Raw genomic sequence first — 22,786 nt, 5'->3', positions numbered from 1 at the left:
GTAATGTGTACTAATTGTGGCCTAACCATTAAAAAACATTTTCTAGCATAACCGTCCTGCTCTTATTTCCTATGCCTTGGCTAATAAAGGAAAGTATCTCATATGCCTTCTGAACCACCTCAACAAACTCTCCTGCCATCTTCAGAGATCTGTGAACATGCACACCAAAGTCACCCTGTTCCTTGACAATTCTCAGTATCTAACTACTTATTTTGTGTTTCCTAGTCATGTTTGTCCTTGCCAAATGTACCTCACATTTCTCTGTGTGAATTCCATTTGCCACTTTTTTTTTCTTTTTTAAAATAAATTTAGTGTAACCAATTCATTTTTTTCCAATTAAGGGGCAATTTAGCGTGTTCAATCCACCGACCTTGCACATCTTTGGGTTGTGGGGGCGAAATCCACGCAAACACGGGGAGAATGTGCAAACTCCACACGGACAGTGACCCAGAGCTGGGATCGAATCTGGGACCTTGGCGCCGTGAGGCAGCAGGGCTAACCCACTGCGCCACCGTGCTGCCCCATTTGCCACTTTTACACCCACCTAATCAGTCCACTGATATTTTCTTGCAGTCTTGATTTTTTTTGCAGTGTAAGATATTTTCCTGCAGTCTACAGCTTTCTTCTCCACTATCGATCAGAAAGCCCGGCCCTGGGTCACTGTCTGTGTAGAGTTTGCACATTTTCCCCGTGTCTGCGTGGGTCTCACCCCACAACCCAAAAAGAGGGAAAAAAAATTGGATACTCTAAAGTTTTTTGAAAAATCAATCAGACAGCCAGTTTTTAGTGTCACCTGCAAACTCATGCCCCCATTGGTTTATCTTTGGATGCCAGCTTTGAGTTGTTGGGAGTGGCGCCTTCCTGAGTTTTAATCTTGGGTTTTATGCCAAGCAATGAAGGCTGCTTGTTTTTGTTCCAGGAGGTCTCATGTTTGAGCATCATTTTTGTTGAACCAGTCCTGGGGACAGCAATGTTCAAGCCTAATGGTCTGGGCACATACAGCTGACATTATCTCTTCAATTCTGCATACAAGAAACTTGGTCTGTCCTTAAATGTTGCTAAAATAAAACTGTAGATGAACCCACACCCGGTCAGCCAAATATTCCATCTCCCATATATCTGAGCATTTCACATACCATGGCAGCTTGACGAGGAGTTCTAACACCGATCAGCAGTGCGTTCAGTCTTCTAAAAACACAGCGAGTGTTTGACAACAGACACATCTGGCAAGTCAACAAAAGTCCTAGCGAATAGACCAGTACTACAGTGAGACCTGGACCGTGTTGCAGTAATGCATAAGGATGCTAAAATAATTCCATCAGCAATCCTTTTACTATAGCCTCCAAATTTGTTCCCCAACCCATTTAAGCAGTCCGACACCACTTCAAAAGCAGCAGTGGTTATTATCTAACCTATAAGCCCTCACTCTCCTTGTTTCAGTGTTCTGTCCTTTCCAACTATATAACATCCTATGGTTCTGTGTCCTGCTTCAACACTAGGATCTGTTCGAAAACTGCCATTCAGAGAGCATAGCTTCTTTTCTCTTTGCAGCAATTCCCAGTCTCCTGAACTGCCAAACAGAAAAAAAACAGGCTGCCGAACCGCCTCCCCCCTCCCCCCCACATTGCTTTCTATTTACCATTTGCTTCTTTGCTGTTCATCTTTATGGCAAACCTAAATCACATGCACATTTCTTTAATGAAAGATCATCTTGAAGTATTAACTTTCGCTCTCCACTGATGCTGCCTGAACTAGTATTTCCAGCATTTTGTTTTAATTAGCCATTTAGATATACTTTCTTCAATTTAGTATATTGCTCGCAAAGTAGTCTCCTCCACACTGGGGAGACCAATTGCAGATTGGGTGACTACTTTCTAGAACAACACTGTTCAGTCTGCAAGCGTGACCGTAAGCTTCCATTCACATCATTTCAGTTTGTCACCTTGCTTCCACTCTTGATGTTTCTGTCTTTGGCCTGGCAATGTTCCAGTGAAGCTCAATGTAATTTGAGGAACAGTATCTAATTTTCTGGACCCATCAGAGTTCAACAATTGATCTCCAAAAATAAATAAATGATTGGAGTCAGGGAGGGAACTCTGCTTAGGTAATTGTTAAGATAGACATGGCGATGATACATTGGAGAAAAGAACAGCGACAACAGGAGTCTCACCAAAACTGAGCATGGTGACAGTGCCAGTTAGCACTCTTGCCTCACAGTGCCAGGGACCTGGGTTCAATCCCGGCCTTGGGTGACTGTGTGGAGTTTGCACTTTCTCCCCGGTCTGTGTGGGTTTCCTCTCACAGTCCAAAGATGTGCAGATTAGGTGGACTGGCCATGCTAAAATTGCCCCTTAGTGTCCAAAGATATGCAGGTTCAGTAGGGTTATGGGGATAGGGTGGGGAAATGGGCCAAGGTAGGGTGTGTTTCAGAGGGTCGGTGCAGACTCGAAAGGCCGTTTTGCCTCCTTCTGCACTGTAGGAATTCTATGAACTATCCACAGTGTAAGAAAATAAAGTGGGAGATGTCCCACCACCGAGCGCAAAAGGGAGTACTGATTCGGTGTAAGGGGTATCTATGCTCCTTCTCACCCTGTAACTCAATGATTGCTGAGGGTCCGAGAGGATCTCCGCCATTTGGTCGAAGGTGTTTCTCTGCCTAAATCTTCCACGAGGCACAGGTGGTATGGCGGTCCAACTATTTGGAGCGTCCCGTGGCAGTGTTGCCAGACCCATCCTTTACATTGAGTTCGACAACTTCACACTGTGAACTCTCTCCTCCACCTTCACCCCATTTGTAATTCTATCAATCTATTTTAATTTCTTCCATCCCTCACCATTGTCCCCCCTCCCCCCATTTGGGCCTCTGTTCCCGGTTAGTTGCCCGTTGACACTGTTCACCTTTATTCTGCCATTCACACATTCTAATCTCATGTGCCACTATCAGCACCCTTCTTAGCCTTAATCACCCCTATTTTATTCCTTTTTGTCCTTCTGACCACAACGCCATTATCTATCTCCACCTATCACTGGCCCCCTATCCAGCCTCACCGCACCATGCCCCTCCTCCCTCCCTCCCTCTGGCAACAATAGAAATCTGTCTCTAATTCCAGTTGTCTCCAGCTCTGACAAAAAGTCATCCAGACTCAAAACATTAGCTCCCTTCTCTCTCCGCAGATGCTGCCAGATTTGCTGTGATTGTCCAGTATTTTCTTTTTTTGTCCCACCCATTACAACACTGGGGACAGTTAGAACTTCAGCATATAGTGACACTAGGTGTTTGCGTATTGAGGCCCACATAATGTTCTAGAGGCCCTTTATGAAAAGAAGATGGTGGATCTTGTTGCATGGTTCCATGAGAAGACTGTCAAGGTCATTTGGCAGAATAGCTCATCACCAGAACTTTCAAACAAGCAACAAGACCTAACTTGGCTGGTAGTGACAAAGGCCCTCCATGTCAGTTCCTTCCAACACACCTGGTGTCTCACCGCATCCACAGGTTGCCCTTCCAAGGTGACCATGGTGGGGAAGAGAGAGTTTTGTCCACCTCCTGTAATGTGCCTTTGCAAAGAAAGTCTAGAGAGACGAGGTGTTTTTTGTCAAGGTTCATCCGGAGCAGTTGCACGAGTCCGGATTCTGTAGACAAACTTCAGCTGTTGCTGGAGGATCAACTCGATGAAAAGGGCTTTGGTCTACCCAAAACTTGTTGGGTCTTCCCAAAACTTGTTGGGTCTTCCAGTGTAGAGTTGTCCTCGCCTGAATGCTGCAGCCTAGCACATTCCAAAGCCCAGGACTACAGGCTGAAGTATACACTCAAACTTGCGACAGCCGCCAGTGGTGCAATGGAAGTTGCGGGGCGGGGGGGGGGGGGGGGGGCTTGCAGAGGGTCACTATCTAAGAACTTTCAGCCATTGTGTACCGAGGGATTGGAAATTGTATAGAATCCCTATGGGCTGTATGATTTACACTGAATGCATACGGTGACTATTACACACATCACAATTGTACAGAAGCACCTCAGAGTGCAACTTGATTGATGTGGACACCTTAAATGCCTTTTGCATCATTTGCAATGACCATTTAGAAATGTCTGTGATGTTTCTTTCACTGTATGGAAGCATCTCAACAGTGAGACATGATGTATGTAGAAAAACAGAATATTATTGAGCTTTTTGTGGTAGCCATTTTGAAATGTGTAATGTTCTTTCAGTTATTTTACGAATAACATATATTGTTGCAAAACACAAAGAGCCCCACCATTTGGAAAGACATTGTGATGACACTCCCTTGTCGCAGTCCTGATGGGTACAAATATTTCTCACAAGGGCAGCACGTTGGCACAGTGGTTCGCATTGCTGCCTACAGCGCTGAGAACCCGGGTTCGAATCCCTGCTCTGGGTCACTGTCCGTGAGGAGTTTGCACATTCTCCCCGTGTCTGCGTGGGCTTCACCCCCACAACCCAAAAGATGTGCAGGATAGCTGGATTGGCCACGCTAAATTGCCCCTTAATTGGAAAAAATAATTGGGTACTCTAAATTTATTTTTAAAAAAGAAAAAAAATATTTCTCACATTACAAGGGAAGTAGTACAACATAGCACTGAGATCCGACGTTTATCCTGAAAACTTAAACATTCATTAATATTATGTAGGAAACACTGCTTCCACATACATTACTCGCTCACTCCAGGGTTGACCTCAGCTCGCGGCGGCGAGAGGGAGGGACGGAAACGGCCGGTCCACTTATACCCTCACGTGATTTTTTCAAATGACTGACGGTTATGACATCAACGCAGGTCATACGTCATTCAAGAGGGACAACGGAATGAAGTGACGTCAATGAGAAGCGCCGGAACCCGCGAGCAAAGCGGTGAGTGGCTTCTTCGGAGCCTTTTAATCCCTCCGTGTTCAAACAGCTCGTTCGGCTTTAGGACGCGTTGTGCAAATTGCGAGGTTTAATATCTTATCGAATTACATTTCCGAAGTGTGTTTCAAAAAAGTCGGGGTAAAGTTACACTGACGGAAGGTTATCGACCTGGAAGGTTCATTTTTGTATCTCCATAGATGTTGCCTGTCATGCAGAATGTTTTCAGCGTTTCGTGTTTTTGATTTCAAATTTTCAGCATATTTTTCTTTTTCTAAATTATGCAGCTGTTTACCTGCACTCGGACTGCCACGTTTTCCACCTCCTCGCAGCAAGGCAGCACTGATTCGTGCCACAATTTGTTATCTTGTACTTCAAAATCCAAACCACTGCAAATGCTGGAATCCCAATAAAAACTAAACTGTGGAGAGGCACTCAGTAGGCTAAACATGGGGTTGCCAACTCGTGTTGAAGGCATCCACATGGGTATTCTGACTACATGGGATCCAGGTTCGGTTCTGACCTTGGGTGACTATCTCCCTGTGTCTGCGTGGGTTTCCTACAGGTGCTCTGTTTCCTCCCGCAGTCCAAAGACGTGCAGGTTACTTTGTTAGGTGAATTGGACATTCTCAATTATCCTTCAGTGTACCTGAACAGGTGCTGGAGATTTTCACAGTAACTTCATTGCAATGTTAATAAAAGCCTATTTGCGACACTAATAAAGATAATTATGAATTGCCCCTTTATGGTTAGGTGAGGTTACAGAGATAGGGTGGGAATGAAGGTGCTCTCAGTGGGTTGTTACAGACTTGATAGGCTGAATGGCCTCCTGCTGGACTTTGTTGGATGCAAAGGTGGGGGTGGGGGGTACCATTATACCAATGCCTTCCCATGTAGAGGTTGCAAGGGGATCAGTGGATGGGAGGTCGGAGGAGAAGAGTGCATTTGGAGTCAGCAGACTGGAGCTCAGTATTTTGCTTTTACTCACGCAGGTTTGCCGTGGTTTTCTCTTTTTGTTCACCAAAGACGTCCTTTTTTTGGACTTGTTGTACAGCTGCCCAGACGCAAAGGATAATATGAGTCCAACTTGGTTTGTTACTCATCTGACATCTTCCCCAAACAATCGTGCGTAGGTCCAGCCATTTGCAACTGAGTTGGATCTTTCTCTGACTTGGTACAATAAATATGGCAATAGGAACCTTTCCCATGCTTGGGAAGCTGAAACCAACTGTACTGCTATTCTCTCAGTTCTGATTAAAATCAGCTAAATATAAAACGGATAGTTCAATCTCTGGAACATCTTATCCTCAGAATATCTTTTAAGTGTTCAGCTGTGCAATACAGACAAGGATTTCTTCTTAAACTGAAGTCACTGGTATGTAAGTAAATGCAACAAAGATTTTTTTAGAAAATTCATTCATAGTATGTAGGTGCCACTGGCTAGGCCTGCATTTATTGCCCATCCATAATTGCCCTTGAGAAGGTGGTGATCTTCTTGAACCGCTGCAGTCCAGTAATGTCTGAAACAATATATGAAAGAATTACCATATTGAAATATTGTTAATGGTGTTGGTTTGGGCAGTGTGTGAATTTTGGTCAGGATGCCAAGAGCTTCTTGATTAGAACCACAGGATCTTCAAAGTCCTTCCAATCAGGCAGCTAGTTTATGTGCTGGAATGGGACTTGAATCCCAACCATCTGATTTAGGATCTAGTTGGGAAATTTCCTTGTCTGTATTGGTGAGCTAATAGCATTGCAATATTAACTACTGGCTGGGGCAGTTTATTTTCCTTTTTATGCAGGGCTGATTCCCCCCCCCTCCCCCCTCCCCCTCTGTTTTGGTCCTTAAATCTTTTTTCTTTTTTTTTCTAGAAATGTAGGGTACCCAATTATTTTTTTCCAATTGAGGGAAATTTAGCGTGGCCAATCCACCGAACCTGTACATCTTTGGATTGTGAGGGTCAGACCCACACAGACACACGGAGAATGTGAAAACTCCACAGACAGTTGGGCTCCTTAAATCTTACTCTATTTCCTCCACATATGTATTTATGTATGAAATACCAAGGAACAAAAAAACATTAGTGGGTGTCATATATAGACCCCAAACTGCACTGGTAAGGTTGGGAATAGCATTAAACAAGAAATTAGTGATGCATGCCATAATCTTCACATAGATTGGGCAAATCAAATTAGCCACAATGCTGTAGAGGAGGAATTCCTGGAGTGTATACGACTTGGTTTTCTTGACCAATATGTAGAGGAACCAACTAGAGAGCTGGCCATCTTAGACTGGGTACTGTGTAATGAGAAGGGAATTATTGCCAATCTGGCTGTACGAGACCCTTTGGGGATGAGCGACCATAACATGATAGAAGTTTTTAATCAAGGTGGAGAGTGAAGTAGTTGATTCAGAGATTAGGGTGCTGAATCTTAATAAAGGGAACTATGAGGATATGAGGCATGAGTTGGCTGTGATAGATTGGGATACTTAAAGGGATGACAGTGGATAGACAATGGCAAACATTCAAGGAACGCATGAAGGAACTACAGCAACTGTTCATTCCTGTCTGGCACAAAAGCAAAGGGGGTAAGAGGGCCAATCCATGGCTTACAAAGGAAATTAGAAACCGTATCCGATCCAAGGAAGAAGCATACAGATTATCCAAGAAAAATAATAGGTCTAAGGATTGGGAGCAGTTTAGAATTCAGCAAAGAAGGATGAAGGGATTGATTAAGAAGGGGAAAGTACAGTACGAAAGGAAGCTTGCAGGGAACATAAAGACTGACACCAAGAGTTTCTACAGATATGTGAGGAGAAAGAGATTGGTAAAGACAAATGTAGGCCCATTGCAGACAGAAACAGGGGAATGCAGAATAAGGGACAAAGAAATGGCTGAGCAATTAATTACATACTTTGTTTCTGTCTTCACAAATGAGGATACAAATCAGTTCCCAGAAATGTTGGAGAATGAAAGGTTTAGTGAGAGGGAAGAACTGAGGGAGATCAACATTAGTAGAGAAATGGTGCTGGAAAACTGATTGGATTGAAGGCGGATAAATCCCCAGGGCCTGAGAATCTGCATCCCAGAGTGCTTTTGGAGGGGAGCTCACGTCACTCTGATATTCAAAAAGGGAAGTAGAGAGAAAAGAGGGAATTATAGACCAGTAAGCCTAACACCGGTAGTGGGGGAAATGCTTGAATCCATTATCAAGGACTTTATAGCGGAACATTTTGAAAGCAGTGGCAGGATCAGTCAGAGTCAGCATGGATTTATGAAGGGAAAATCATGCTTTACAAATCTGTTGGAATTCTTTGAAGAGGTAACCAGTACAGTCGACAAGGGGGAGCCAATCGATGTGGTATATTTGGACTTTCAGAAGGTGTTTGACAAAGTCCCGCATAAGAGATAATTGTGCAAAATTAAAGCGCATGGGATTGGGGGAAATGTATTGAGGTGGATAGAAATCTGGTTGGCAGAGAGGAAACAAAGAGTAGGGATTAATGGGTCCTTTTCAAATTGGCAGGCAGTAACCAGTGGGGTACCACAGGGATTGGTGCTGGGACCCCAGCTATTCACAATATATATGGATGATTTGGATGAGGGAACAAAATGTAATATCTCAAAATTTGCAGATTATACCAAATTAGGTGGGAGGGTGAATTATGACGAGGATGCAAGGATCCTACAGCAAGATCTGGATAGGTTGGGCGAGTGGGCAAACCAATGTCAGATGCAGTATAATTTGAATAAGTGTGAGGTTATTCATTTGGAAGCAAAAACAAGAAGGCATATTACTACTTGAATGGTTGTAAATTGGGAGAGGGGAGTGTGCAGCGGGACCTGGGTGTCCTTGTGCACCATTCGCTGAAGGTAAGCATGCAGGTGCAGCAGGCGGTAAAGAAGGCTATTGGTATGTTTGCCTTTATTGCAATTGGTTTTGAGTATAGAAGCTGGGATGTGTTGCTGCAATTGTACAGTGCCTTGGTGAGGCCACACTTGGAGTATTGTGTGCAGTTTTGGTCTCTTTATCTGAGGAAGGATGTTCTTGCTCTCGAGGGAGTGCAGCAAAGGTTTACCAGACTGATTCCAGGGATGGCGGGACTGTCATATGAGGAGAGATTGACTAGGTTGGGATTGTTCTCGCTGGAGTTCAGAAGAATGAGGGGGGAATCTCATAGAGACTTATAAAATTCCAACAGGACTAGACAGGATAGATGCAGGGAAGATGTTCCCAATGATGGGTGTGTCCAGAACCAGAGGTCACAGCCAGAGGATTCAGGGTAAACCATTTCGGACAGAGATAAGGAGACCCTTCTTCACACTAAGAGTGGTGAGCCTGTAGAATTCATTACCACAGGAAGTAGTTGATGCTAAAACTTTGAATATATTTAAGAGGCGGCAGGATATAGCACTTGGGGAGAATGGGATCAAAGGCTATGGGGAGAAAGAAGGATTAGGCTATTGAGTTGGATGATCAGCCATGATCGTGATGAATGGCGGAGCAGGCTCGAGGGGCCAAAAGGCCACCTGCTCCTATCTTCTATGTATGTATTACTGATGACGTTTGTGTTCAAGATGGCTTAAGAGCATAAGAAATAGGAGCAGAAACACATCACCAAGGCTCCTCAAGCCTGTTCTGCCGTTCAAATAAGATTGTGGCCTATCTATGTCACCTGCACTTTCCTGCCTTATCCCCATATCCTTTGATTCCCTCTCCATTCAAATCTATCTTGAAAATACTTCCCTCAACATGAGACTATGATTCTTAGTTTGAGACTTTCTAATCCGAGGAAACAGATTCTTATGCCTACCCTGTCAAGCCTTTCTAATAAATATTTACCTTTCAAGGTGATCACCTCTTCTTTTTTTAAATTACCTCTTATTCTAAACTGCAGAGAATACAGGCCCATTCTACACAAGATCTCCTCATAGGACAGCCTTCTTATCTCAGGAATCAATCTAATGCATCCCTCAAGTATTTATTTTCTTAGATAAGGAGACTGAAACTGGACACAATATTCCAAAACCCCATATAATTGCAGCAAAACTGACTTAACTTCTACGAAGATGCCCAGATCCCTGTTAATACCATAATTTACTGGTCTATCACCTTTTTAAAAAAAAAAGTTCTGGTTTTCCCTTCTTTTTGTACCAAAGTGGATAATTTTATATTTTCCACATTATACTCCACCTGCTAACTACTCCCCGCACACTTAGCGTGTCTAATTCCTTTCAGTGTCTATGCATCCTCTTCACAGCTTACTTTTCCACCTAGCTTTGTATCATCAGCAAACCTGGATACTCTTCTCCAGAGGGTGGTGTTGAAGAGCGTGCAATTCACTACCACAAGAAGCTGTTGAGACAAATAGCATAAATGTATTTAAGGGGAGGCTTAAAGTGCGTGTGGAAAAATAATTACTCGTTCCCTCATCTAAGTCAATTATATAGGTTGTACGTAGTTGTGGCCCAAGAACTGATCCGTGTGGCACCTCATTAGTCACAACCTGCCAACTCAAAAATGAGGTGTTTCCTGCCCATTAACAAATCCTCAATCCAAGCTATTGTCAGGTGGATGTATCTTTAAGAAATGGGTGTTTATCAAATAGCTGCCGTGATGTCAGTGTGTGGGTGGAGCTGGGCTGTCTGTCTGCCTTTTACTTTTGTTTTGAGCTGGCAGCTGCAGTGCGTTTAGTTTCATTTTCAGAGTTGGAGAGCTACATTCAAACAAGAAGCTGCATATCTCTCTGCAATCTAAAGACTGTCTCCAAATCACTTGATGATTTCAAAGTAATACCTGTTTCTGTAGAGAATTTAAACCTGCTGTCTTTATTTAAAAAGGGTCTAACCCATTTTAGATGGTCTGTTTTGTTTTCTTGTTTTTACATTTTTTTAGAGAACCCAATTCTTTTTTCCAATTAAGGAGCAATTTAGTGTGGCCAATACACCTAACCTGCACATCTTTGGCTTGTGGGGGAGAGACCCACGCAGACACGGGGAGAATGTGCAAACTCCACACGGACAGTGACCGGGGCCGAGATTGAACCCGAGTCCTCGGTGCCGTGAGACAACAGTGCTAACCATTGTACCACCATGCTGCCCCCCGGGTTGTACAGGTCTAATGGAGGTAATGTAGTAAAGAGGAAAATATGTCTAATTTGAAGAAAATAGTATTAATTACAGCAACGTAATTCAAAGTGCGGCTTGCGACCAGCGGGTGTGTCGGGTGGGTGTCGTGGAGCGATAGATTGCACCGTTCCTGCTGTGATCCCAATCATGGGAGAAGCGCTCAGCAGTCGCTACCAGCTTTTTTACATTGAGAATGGCAGCTGCTTCCACCTTTTAAATGAAAATAAATAAGGCTGTACAGTCGTCCAGCCAGAAGTGGCAGCAGAGAGCAGGTCACGCGCCCTGCATGCAACTTGATGCCATGTGCCTTGTACGTTTCTTTAGCGGCAAGTAACGGAGCAGAGTTGCTTCCATTTTCCAGCTGCTGGCAAGAGGACTGTGAAGCTGGATCGGTTTTTTAAAAAATCAAGGTAAGTGAATGTGGCATGGGGCACGAAGGTTGGCCGGTTGGCAAAAGTGGGCCCCAGGAAAAAAGTTTGAAAAACAGGGAATTAAAACAATTCTATATCTCTGTGGAAGAAGCTCTAAAGAAGAGCCATATGGACTCAAAAGTTAATTCTGTTTCTTCTCAGATGTTGCCAGACCTGCTGAGTTTTTCCAGCATTTTCTGTTTTTATTTCAAATTTCTAGCATCTGTAGTATTTTGCTTTTATTATACATCTACATCCCCTGTGGGGGGGGGGGGGGGGGGCACAGTGGCTCAGTGGTTAGCGCTGCTGCTTCGTGGTGCCGAGGACCCGGGTTTGAACCCGGCTCTGGCTCATTTCCCGTGTGGAGTTGCGCATTCTCCCGTCTGCATGGGGCTCACCCCCATAACCCAAAGACATGCTGGTTAGGTGAATTGACCACGCTAAATTGCCCCTTAATTGGGAAAAACAAAGAATTGGGTACCCTTTAAAAGATACTTCTACATCCCCTGGTTTTGTGATGCCTAATTCAGAATTAAAGTATATAATTTTTAAATGTGGTTTAACCATTGAGTTGAATTTATCCTATCTGCAGATTTACTTTAAGAAAATGTTGCAAGATAGAAAGATATATGAAGAATACAATGTTTTTCATTTATATTTATATTTCGATAGATTGGGAAAGTATTTGTACAGTGAATATGAATGAATGGATTACAAAAAAACCTTTGGAATGGGAAAAATATCTGAACAAAGAAGTAAAAGTCACTGCAGATGAAAAAAATGCATATCAAGGCTGGGTCTTTACTGTTGACCCTGTATCGGGAAGGTAAGTTAAATTTGATGAACATCTCTTTAAATCCCACTCTCCTTTTTCTAAACCTATCAACATAACATTTTATTATTTTCTCCTCCACGCACTTGAAGCTTCCCTTTAAATACATTTATCCTGTTTGCCTCAACAGCTCCTTTGGTATTCCACAGTCTAACCACTCCCAGGAAAATACGTTTCTCCTGAATTCCCCATTGGATTCATTAGTGACCATCTTATTTAAAGCTCCTAGTTTTGGTCTCCTACTCAAATTGAAACATCTTCACTATGTCATCCCCATCAACAAACATGCCTTGAACTGTCAAGTGTTGCTCTAGTAACAAGTAAAGGGTAACCATCACTTGTGCTGTCTGAGATAAGTCTTTATAACCATCTTTCCTAAAACCCCGAAGCTTGAATCCCTCCAATTTGGTTTCCACCCTGCCGCAGCGCCAAAACGACCCTTATCAAAATCACAAATGGCATCTTATGTGACTCTGACAAAGGTAAATTATTGTTCCTAGCCCTTCATGACCTGTCTACAGACCTTGACGCAAGTGACCACACCATCTTCCTTTAATGCCCCTCCACTGATGACCAGTTGGGTGAGTCTGCACTTAGCTAATTAATTCTCTTCTCTGCCCCCTCACATTATCTCTGGTGTTCCTGAAGATCTATTGACCTCTCTTGTTTCTCATGAATGTGCTGCCCTTTGGCAACGTGTTCGGAAAACAGACCATTTTTTTCACATGTACACCCAGCTCTATCTCCCCAAACTTGGGTTAAAATTTTCAATTTCTAACACTAGTATCTTCAGTTGTGCTTGATCTACAAGGTAGGAATTACTAGCATTTTAGAGTCAAGTAGAATTTATTAAGCAAGATTTTGCATATACCTAACAAGAAGTACTGAAGACAACATAGAAGTTTCTCATCTCTCAAGATCCCAGGAATTCTTGGTCTTGTCTTTGAACTGACATTGAACTGTGTACAGAAGAGTAATACCCCAGAAGCCATGGTATCACGGTGCCAACAAGGATTACAGTTTCTCAGCTTTTATCCCTCAGTATCCCATTCCTCCTTCCTATTTGGAGATGGTCCAAATTCACTTCTATTGGCTATAGGATGCAAATCATCTTGTCGCACCCAGCTTTGTAAACTCCGCTTTATGGGTCGTAAACTCCAGAAGTTTACATTTCATCACATGCAAATGCACATTTGCATCCAAATAGAGAAGCCATAAATAAATGCGCATTCTCTTGTCAACATATCTTAACCCAAACCCCACACTAAAGCTATTAAAATCAACAGTTAAGACCACTGTCAACCATAATTTGAGAGAATAAAGATTTCCTCTCTGATAACAGATCAATTAAAGCAATGCATTGTTTGTTTAAACATATTGCTATCTTTCGTTCAGGCTTTTAGCTATTCCTTCAAACTGATGAAAAAAACATGTAATTATACTGTGATCATAAAGACAACTTCAGCTGAAGACTCAAAGGAGCTCAGTCATAAACCAATAAAGCCGACTTCCAGTGGCGGCCATGGTGTGAGTGGTCGCACATAGGGCAGTTCCTGCTTAAAGGCACAGGTAAGAGCTCTTTTTACCCGATACTGGGTGGAATTTTGATGAAAAGGCGTAGGTGAAGCACTGCTACCTCACGGCGCCGAGGTCCCAGGTTCGATCCTGGCTCTGGGTCACTGTCCGTGTGGAGTTTACACATTCTTCCCGTGTTTGCATGCGTTTCGCCATGTGCAGGGTAGGTGGATTGGCCACGCTAAGTTGCGCCTTAATTGGAAAAAAATAAATTGGGCACTCTAAATTTAAAAAAAAACAAAAAGGCATAGATGAAGGTTGGAGCAGTAATTGATGTAAATTACGAGTAAATTGCTTTGTCCGCTGGCTACCAAACCTGGCAGAAGACGGTGAGAGACCTGGCCAAAGAGGTGGAGGAAACCTCTTCTGCAGCAGTCTGTGGAAGGCCCAGATTGAGCACTTGATGGCTTTTATTAAGGGGGAATTCCGCTAGCAGAGGAAGGAAATGCAAGGGAATCTCTTGAAGGCCATCGAAGGAGCTGCGGCACCCCTGAAGGTTTTGTTGGAACGGGTGGAGAAGTGTTTGCAGGTGCAGGGGTCACAGATTCAGGAGATGGAAGAAGTGATCCCAAACCACAGCGATCATGTAGTGGCTCTGGAGGCGGAGGTGGAGCTCCTAGGGGACCTGTGTAAAATGTTGAGGGCAAAGGTGGAGGAGCAGAAGAATGCCTTGAGAAGGCAAAACCAGAAAATAGTGGGTCTGCCTGAAGGAATGGAAGGTGTGAATGCCATGAGGTACGTCTCGAAGATGCTGGTGGCAGAAGGGGTGCAAGGTAAAGCCCCTGAAGTGGACCTGGCGCATAGGTCCCTGAGGCAGAAGCCTAGAGTTGGGGAACCGCCGCAGTGATCGTGAGACTCCACAAATTTGTGGAGCAAGAGAAGATTTTGCGTTGGGCCAGGGAGAAGCGAACCTGCTGGTGGGAAGGGAACAAGGTCCAAATTTATCAGGGCAACAGAGCCAAGTTGGTGAAGCGGCGGGCCGGGTTCAGCAAGGCCAAGGGGCGCTGCACCGGCGGCAGATCAGGTTTGGGGTGCTTTACCTGGTGAAATTATGGGTGACGTTTGGAGGCCAGGAGTATTATTTTGAGACCCCAGAAGCGGCCGAAGACTTCATTAAGGCGGATAAACAGGGGGAGAACTGAGTGGACAATACTTTGGAACCGAGGTGCTGGCACTTTGTAATGGTTGGGAACATGTTCGAAGTGGAGGTAGGGATTGGGAGAATTTTGTCCACTCCGGTTTGGAGGGGGTCCTTTTTTGGGTTTGCTGTTTACTGTTGGGTTTGTAAGGGGTGATAGGGGAGAAAGGTTTATGTAAGGATGGGTGTTCCCATCTCCCCCTCCTGTTTTATGGCTGGTTTCCCACTCTGGGTTTGATTCAAAATCGAGTGGAGTGGTGATTTTAATGAGCAAATAAAAGGGAATTTGTGAGTGCGAAGGAAGTGAGGGTTCCGGTTGGGAGATACGTGATTGTGAATGGGGTATTGGAAGGGCACCTGTGGTGTTGGCAAATGTGTATGCCCCAAATTGGGATAATGTGGGTTTTATGAGAGGGTTACTGGCAGTGATCCCGGATTTGGCCATGCACTAGTGGATCTTGGGAGGAGATTTTAATTGTGTCCTGGAGCCGAGGGTGGATAGGTAGAGACCTAGGTCGGTGGGTAGGGTACAAATGGCAAGGGAGCTGGGAGGGTTTATGGAGAGGACGGATATGGTGGATCCATGGCGGTTTTGGAATTCTGGGGGAAGGGAATATTCCTTTTCACACGTCCATAAGGTGTTTTGGAGGATTGATTGCTTTGTAGTGAGTCAGAAGATTTTGATTGGGGTGGAGGAGTTATCTCAGACCATGCGCCCCACTGGCTGGAGATTCTGTTTAGATCGGGACGAGAGTTGAGGCCGGGGTGGAGGTTTGATTCGGGGTTGTTGGCGGATGGAGGTTTTTGTGATAAGGCACAGGCGGCGATTAAGGAGTATGTGGAGTTAAATCAGAAAGGGGAGGTGTCAGCAGCAATATTTTGGGAAGCACTGAAGGCAGTGGTCTGGGGGGAAATTATTTTATTTAAGGCTTGTGCAGATAGGGAAAGGAGGGAAGAACATGACCGTCTAGTGAGCGAGATAGTGGAAGTGGACAGGGAATATTCAAGGGTGCGCACCGCGGAGGGACTGGCGAGGAGGAAAAAGTTGCAGCGGCAGTTTGACAACGAGGAGGGCAGTAGGGCAACTGCGGAACTTCCTGTGGTTTGAGAAGATAAAATATGAGTTCAGGGGCTCTACAGAGGGGTTTGAGGAAAGGTGGGGGATGTTTGTGACCGTATTTGAGGAGCTGTTCGTCGCTGAGGGGGGCCGTGAGAAAAGGGAAAACATTTGTACAGACTGTATAGTTGATTGCTGGGATGTGTGTTTCCTGGGGTGTTTATGTGTTGCAATCTGCTTTGATACATGTTTGTAATAAAATAGATTTTAAAAAAACAAAGTAATTTTGTTTCTTCACAAACAACTGACTTCCTGTTCCCCAACTACCTGGACTGTTAATTGTCCAACAGAAAGATAAAACTGAACCATTTGAATTTAAACTGGTTTTAGAATAAAATCCATAGATATTACAGATTCTTAAAAAAAGTAGAAATTAAAAATCTTGCACCTCCACTTCTGCCAAATAATCAGACTACTCATCTGACATCCAGTACTAAATAAGCAGAAATTTCCTATTAAAATATTGAAAAAAAGTAAAGCCATTGTCTTCATTCCCTGCTCCAGACTTTGTTCCCTAGCTAATGACGCCACCCCTCTCCCTGGCAACCGTTTGAGTCTAAACCAAACTGTGCAATTTTCTTGCCATATTTGACCCCGTGATGATTTTCCAACCACTTATCCATGTCATCGCTAATGCTACCTATTCCATCTCCACAATGTCACACTACGTCCCTGCTTCAGCATCTACTGCAACCCCATACATGTCTTTGCTACCTCTCCCTGCACTGTTCCAACAGATTCCTGGCCAGCCTCATAAACTTGAAATCATCCAAAACTTTGCCCCTGACTTTAGTTGTGCTAACTGTTGTTCACCTACTGCTCCCTACATATATATATATATATATATTTAAAAAAAAAAAAAAATTTTGTATAAATTTAGAGTACCCAATTCATTTTTTTTTTTCCAATTAAGGGGCAATTTAGCGTGTTCAATCCACCTACCCTGCACATCTTTGGGTTGTGGGGGCGAAACCCACACAGACACGGGGAGAATGTGCAAACTCCACACGGACAGTGACCCAGAGCCAGGATCGAACCTGGGACCTCAGCGCCGTGAGGCTGCAGGGCTAACCCACTGCGCCACCGTGCTGCCCTTCTGCTCCCTATATTGACTTCTGGTCACACAATACCTCGATTTTAAAAATTCTTATCCTGGTTTTCAAATCCATCCATGGCCTTGTCCTTCCCTATCCTTGTAATCTCCACCACCCCCAGGACTATCCAAAATATCTGTCGTCGTCTAATTCTGGTCTCTCTAGCAGTCCTGATTTTAATTACTTCACAATTGGTGGTCTTGTCTTCAGCTGCCCAGGCCCGAAGGCACTGGAATTCTCTCCCTAACCACGCCATCTCTCTTTCCTCCTTTAAGAGACTCCTTTGGCCACCTGCCCTAATCTCGCCTCGTATGGCTCGGGGTCAGAATTTGCTTTATAAAGTTTCTGTGAAGCACTTTGGGATGATTTATTTGCTTAAAGGTTAATAGATGCAAGTTGTAAAGTTACATAATTTTTGGGAGCATTGTACTCCCAACACAATCTTGCAGCTAGCAGTGAAGAACTAGTAACTCGTGCTCCATACAAAAATCTAAAGCTTAATACCATTAAGTAGGGATGAGGGGAGAGCTGGCTAAGGTCATTGGGTAAGTAGATTAAAAAGATGAAAATAAATAAACAGTGAGAAATATTTAAAGAAGCAATTCAAAATATTCTGAGTTCACATTGGAAGTCACAAATTGCATGCCAAAAATATAGAGGATAAACAAGGGGCTAGAAAAGCGAGGGGCTTAGCATAATAAATATCAGCAGAAAAAAGTATTAAAGAAACTTAAGGGACTAAAATCCAACAAGTCCCCAACCTGTATACAAGTTGTAGTTGCAGAGATCATCAATGCAATGGTTATGATTTTCCAAAATTCCATACTCTAGAATACTCCCAGTAAATTGGAAGTAAGCAGGTGCAATCTACCATTCAAGATAGGAGGGAGCAAGAAGGCAGGGACCTAGAGGCCTGTTAGCCGGGCATTAGTCATTGGGAAAATGCTAGAATCTCTTAAGGAAGTCTTAACAATACACTTCGTAAATCAACATGATTTTATGAAAAGTAATTATGTTTGACAAATTTAGTGGAACTTTTGAGGACGCAAGTAGTAGGGTAGATAAAGGTGAACCCAGAATATATAGTGTACTTGCATTTCCAAATACACAAGATAAGGGCTAGGAGTTGAGGGTAATATGTTAGTATGTTAGAGAATTGTTTAATAGTCAGGAAATAGCCTGTAGGGATAAACGGGGCATTTTCAAGTTGGCAGGCTGTGAGGGCAGCATGGTGGCGCAGTGGGTTAGCCCTGCTGCCTCACGGTGCCAAGGTACCAGGTTCAATCCCGGCTCTGGGTCACTGTTCATGTGGAGCTTGAACATTCTCCCCGTGTCTGCGTGGGTTTCACCCCCACAACCCAAAGATGTGCAGTGTAGGTGGATTGACCACACTAAATTGCTCCTTAATTGGAAAAAATGAATTGGGTACTCTAAATTTTTTTTCTTTAAGTTGGCAGGCTGTGAGTAGTGGTGTGCCACAAGGATCAGTGCTCATCTATGAAGAATCTATATTAAAGTTTTAGAAGGAGAGACCGAGAGTAATGTATCTAAGTTTGTTGATAATGCAAAGCTAGATTGCAATGTAAGCTTTGAGGAGAGTACTGAATCTGAAGGGGCTTGAGAGGGTAGACATTCGGAGGTTGTTTCCCTTGGTACGGCATTTAGAGTACAGGAACACAATCAGGAGTACAGGATGAGGAGAAATAACTTCATTCAAAGGGTTGTGAATCTTTGGCATTCTCTACCTCAGAGGATTGTGGATGCTCCATCATAGAATATATTTAAAGCTGAGATGGACAGATTTTTGAGGAATCAAAGGGAGCTGGCCGAAAAGCGAAGTTCAGGTCAATGTTCAGCCATGATAGTATTGAATGGTGAAGCTGACTTGAGGGGCTATATAATTCTACTGCTGCTCCTCATATTCTTATTTCCAGTCAGTCGCCTCAGGGCAATCAAGGTTAATCATAGTCTCTGGCATTTAGAATTGTTGATTAAAATGCATGTAGGGAGGAGGCCTCCTGCATGGGGACCTCACTCCGGTCCCTCGCCACGGTGGCACTCCCATCCCCACCCAAAAAACACTCCAGCAGCCCAGTGGTGACATCCACCCTCCAATCCTGGAACCAACTGCGGCAGCAATTTGGCCTGACCAAAATGTCGGACAAGGCTCCCATCTGCAACAACCATAGGTTCACACCAGCACTGACTGACGCCACCTTCAAAAGGTGGAGGCAGGACGGAGGGACACTGACAGTCAGGGACCTATACACGGACGGCAGGATCGCTACACTGGACGAACTGACAGAGAAATTTCAGCTAGCCAGGCGGAACGAACTACGGTATCTGCAGCTCAATAACTTCTTACGAAAGGAGACAAGGACGTACCCACAACCGCCACTACTGGAAGACCTACTGGACGCAAGCATCCTAGATAAAGGGAACTGTAGCGACATGTATGACCGACTGGTAGAAAGGGGCGACACCGTACTGGGCACAACAAGAAAGAAATGGGAGGAGGATCTGGGGATTGAGATAGGGTGGCGACTCTGGAGCGAGGCACTGCATAGGGTCAACTCCACCGCCACGTGCGCAAGGCTCAGCCTGACGCAACTAAAAGTGATACATAGAGCCCACTTAACAAGAACCCGTATGAGTAGGTTCTTCCCGGAGGTGGAGGACAGATGTGAACGGTGCCAAAGAGGCCCGGCCAACCACGCCCACATGTTCTGGTCTTGCCCCAGACTTGTGGAGTACTGGACAGCCTTCTTCGAGGCTATGTCCAAAGTGGTGGGGGTGAGGGTGGAGCCATGCCCGATAGTGGCGGTCTTCGGGGTTTCAGACCAGCCTATTCCCGGGGAGGAGGGCGGATGCCCTTGCCTTTGCCTCCCTGATCACCCGCCGTAGAATCCTGTTTGGCTGGCGGTCAGCAGCACCGCCCAGAGCTGCAGACTGGCTGTCCGACCTCTCGGAATCTCTCCAAATGGAGAAAATCAAATTCGCCATCCGAGGGTCAGACGATGGCTTCCACAGAACGTGGGAGCCATTCATGCAACTGTTCCGGGACCTGTTTGTGGCCAACGAACAAGAGGAAGAATAGCCGGGTGGCCAAGAATCAGGGGAAAATGGTCGGGAGTCGGGGGTAGGTATCCGGGGCATGGAGGCGACAGATGGACTGGGGGGGGGGGGGGAGAACGGCTAAACCTGAGGAGGGAGGGGCGAACCACGGGGGGGGGGGGGGGGGGAAGACAGCTAAACCTGGGGAGAGAGAGGCGAACCGTGGAGGTGGGGGGGCAGGGAAGCGGGAGCCGGAGGGAGGACACGGGATGCCAGTGGCCTACTTATGTGCGGTGGGTAATTTTGCCAGATGTACAGAGATGCCGCTGTCGAGCTGGTGCACAATACCCCACCAGTTATTCCATTTCATATGTTATTGTATTTTTTTTTATGTTGGGGTGTGCCCTTCTCTAAATGTGTGTATATATATATATATATATATATTTATTTATTATTCTGTGTACATAACGGTAATTATACCTTGTTCAAAAAAAACCAATAAAAACATTTATTTTAAAAAATGCATGTAGGAAGGCATCCATTTGGCTGCAATCATCTGTTCGGATGTAGTTTTTTGTCTATTTAAACATATGTGATCAACTTAAATCTTTTATTTTTTTCAGCATTGTTCTGGTAAACTTCGTGGATACTGGAAAGGTGTCTGTTGTGACTATTATGGGCCACGCAATTCAGACAGTGGAACTAATCCGTGAAGGAGAAAACAACACAACTGAGAAACTCTCTGCCTTATTTATGCCTGTAGCTGCCAAGGTCTACAGCAATGAGGAACTTGGACAAAGGAAGTCCAGCCTTAAATCTTGGTTAGAGAAAAATCGGATTCCTGTTACAGAGCAGGGTGACCAACACACAGTGCTGTGCGTGGCTGGGGTATTGACAGTATCACCACCATACAATCCAGAAGACTGCAATAGCTCCAATGAAATTATCCTATCCAGGGTTCAAAGCCTCATCAACTGTAATCCAGATGCTTATCACAAAACTGATTAAAGGGGAATACTTAATGTTAAATTATTAAATATATATTTCCTCTGGTAAATGTGGTGTCTATTCTTCAACACTATTGTTAAACGTGAGCTGTACTTCTGTTGTAGATCTCCAGCCTAGCAATGATGTGGTGGTGAATTTATTTGGTGTGCTTCGTAAAATTGAAAGTTATAGCTAATCTTACCCAAATTGATGTACCATTTTTGAGAAACCCAGAAAAGAATCTCACAATTGTTTAGAATATCTGCTATCGATGCAGAAATTTTTCATATACATTCACCTCAGGAAATAAGATGCTGTTGTTAGTGTGTTTTCCATTTTAGAATCTACCGATCAGATTTTTAAAATATAAATTTAGAGTACCTAATGATTTTTTTTTCCCAATTAAGGGACAATTAGTGTGGCCAATCCACCTAACCTACACATCTTTGGGTTGTGGGGGTGAAACTCACGCAGACACGGGGAAAATGTGCAAACTCTACACAGACAGTGACCCAGGGCCGGGATTCAAACCTGGGTCCTCAGCGCCATAGACTGCAATACTGACCACTGTGCCACGTGCCGCCCCTATCGATCAGATTTAATAAAGAAGGATGTGTTGAGAGCAACTGTTCCTATTTGTTAGTGTCATATATGGCAGAATCGTAGGTTTTTTTCTGCATTGTAATGTTTGAATTTTAAATCTCCATGAAAAAATGTCATCCACCAAAGTGAGCACGAATATCTTCTGCCAGTTAAAAGTTGTTTGAATGTTTTCATGGTGAGAGCGGGAAGATGGTTTTGCAGTTACATCATGTAAAACTTGGCTCGGAAAAGAACAGTTATTACCTTAGCAGAGTTCCGTAGAAGGACTGGTAGATCTGAAAGTTTCAGGCAACATACTCTAATAGGTTGGTACATGTTAACATACCGACTGCTGATAACCAATGTGTTTCTTGGGTAAGGGTAGATAGACGTCACGGATGCAAAGCCATTACCTTGGGGGAACAGTGTGGTGTTGGTAGATTCCCATAGCCTCCCTGACAAAACCCATATGCCTGTGAATAATGGATGGAATAAGTCTAGAACTACGCAAGTGGATGTGGTGGATTTTAAGTTGGACATGTTTGAAAATGGCTGGCTTGTCCAATTCACCGTGGTTAAAGCAAGTTTGATGTGCCTTGAGTCTAGTGTGCAGGCTGTGGCTTTTATAGATATGCTGTAAATTCCTGGTGGTGGCGATATTTTCACCTATATTCGAAAACTATAATTGATTTCAATACTTGGTACATAAATAGGGTACCACTCAAGAAAGAACTGGTGAAGATGTGGATCTTGATCCTGGAATTTAAAATAATCTATTAAAGTAAAGTCAATTTGCCCTATTTCCCAATGTGGATTGTCACAGCTGCCAAATTGTAAGCAACGTTTTCGGTAAGGGGATTAGCCTGACGCCTGCTTAGTGCGATGGAAGCTCTTAATCATTTTGGCTTCGTCGTCGCGGAGCATCATTCAGGCATTGGGGAGCCAGTTTTTTTTCCTTTCACGCTTGTATTAAGCCTCAAGGAAGAGCTGCGTAAATATATTAATG

General features: G+C 44.1%; 2 protein-coding genes across 6 annotated transcripts in view; one reads left to right on the top strand and one right to left on the bottom strand.

Moving 5' to 3' along the window:
• The window catches only part of LOC119970167 (serine/arginine-rich splicing factor 7-like), a 96,716-nt gene extending 95,478 nt beyond the window's left edge, over positions 1-1,238 (bottom strand). Inside the window, exon 1 of the mRNA XM_038804365.1 lies at positions 1,137-1,238. Coding sequence (XP_038660293.1) covers positions 1,137-1,223 — 87 coding nt within the window. The 5' untranslated portion in view covers positions 1,224-1,238. The remainder of the gene's footprint in view (positions 1-1,136) is intronic.
• Positions 1,239-4,772: 3,534 nt separating this feature from the next.
• gemin6 (gem (nuclear organelle) associated protein 6) lies at positions 4,773-21,268 on the top strand. 5 transcript variants are annotated; one of them, XM_038804416.1, is made up of 3 exons: positions 4,773-4,866; positions 12,074-12,227; positions 20,835-21,268. In XM_038804416.1, exons 1-3 carry the CDS (start codon positions 4,836-4,838, stop codon positions 21,217-21,219), a joined length of 570 nt encoding a protein of 189 aa, XP_038660344.1. In that variant the 5' UTR covers positions 4,773-4,835; the 3' UTR covers positions 21,220-21,268. The 5 variants fall into 5 exon arrangements, with proteins under 5 accessions (XP_038660344.1, XP_038660373.1, XP_038660353.1 ...); XM_038804445.1 differs by lacking the exon at positions 4,773-4,866 and adding an exon at positions 4,931-4,949; XM_038804425.1 differs by lacking the exon at positions 4,773-4,866 and adding an exon at positions 5,019-5,038.
• Positions 21,269-22,786: the final 1,518 nt, after the last annotated feature.

Source organism: Scyliorhinus canicula, chromosome 1 (genome assembly GCF_902713615.1).
Source record: "Scyliorhinus canicula chromosome 1, sScyCan1.1, whole genome shotgun sequence".
Taxonomy (NCBI): Eukaryota; Metazoa; Chordata; class Chondrichthyes; order Carcharhiniformes; family Scyliorhinidae; genus Scyliorhinus; species Scyliorhinus canicula.
This window is presented reverse-complemented; position numbering and strand designations above follow the sequence as displayed.

Excerpts from the sequence above, each read along its gene's own strand:
- gemin6 (XM_038804406.1), top strand. The coding sequence starts at position 10,956 with ATGCTGCCCCCCGGGTTGTACAGGTCTAATGGAG. Across the intron at positions 10,990-12,073 it reads GTTGTACAGGTCTAATGGAG|ATTGGGAAAGTATTTGTACA; the intron begins GTAATGTAGTAA and ends ATATTTCGATAG. Across the intron at positions 12,228-20,834 it reads GTTGACCCTGTATCGGGAAG|CATTGTTCTGGTAAACTTCG; the intron begins GTAAGTTAAATT and ends TATTTTTTTCAG.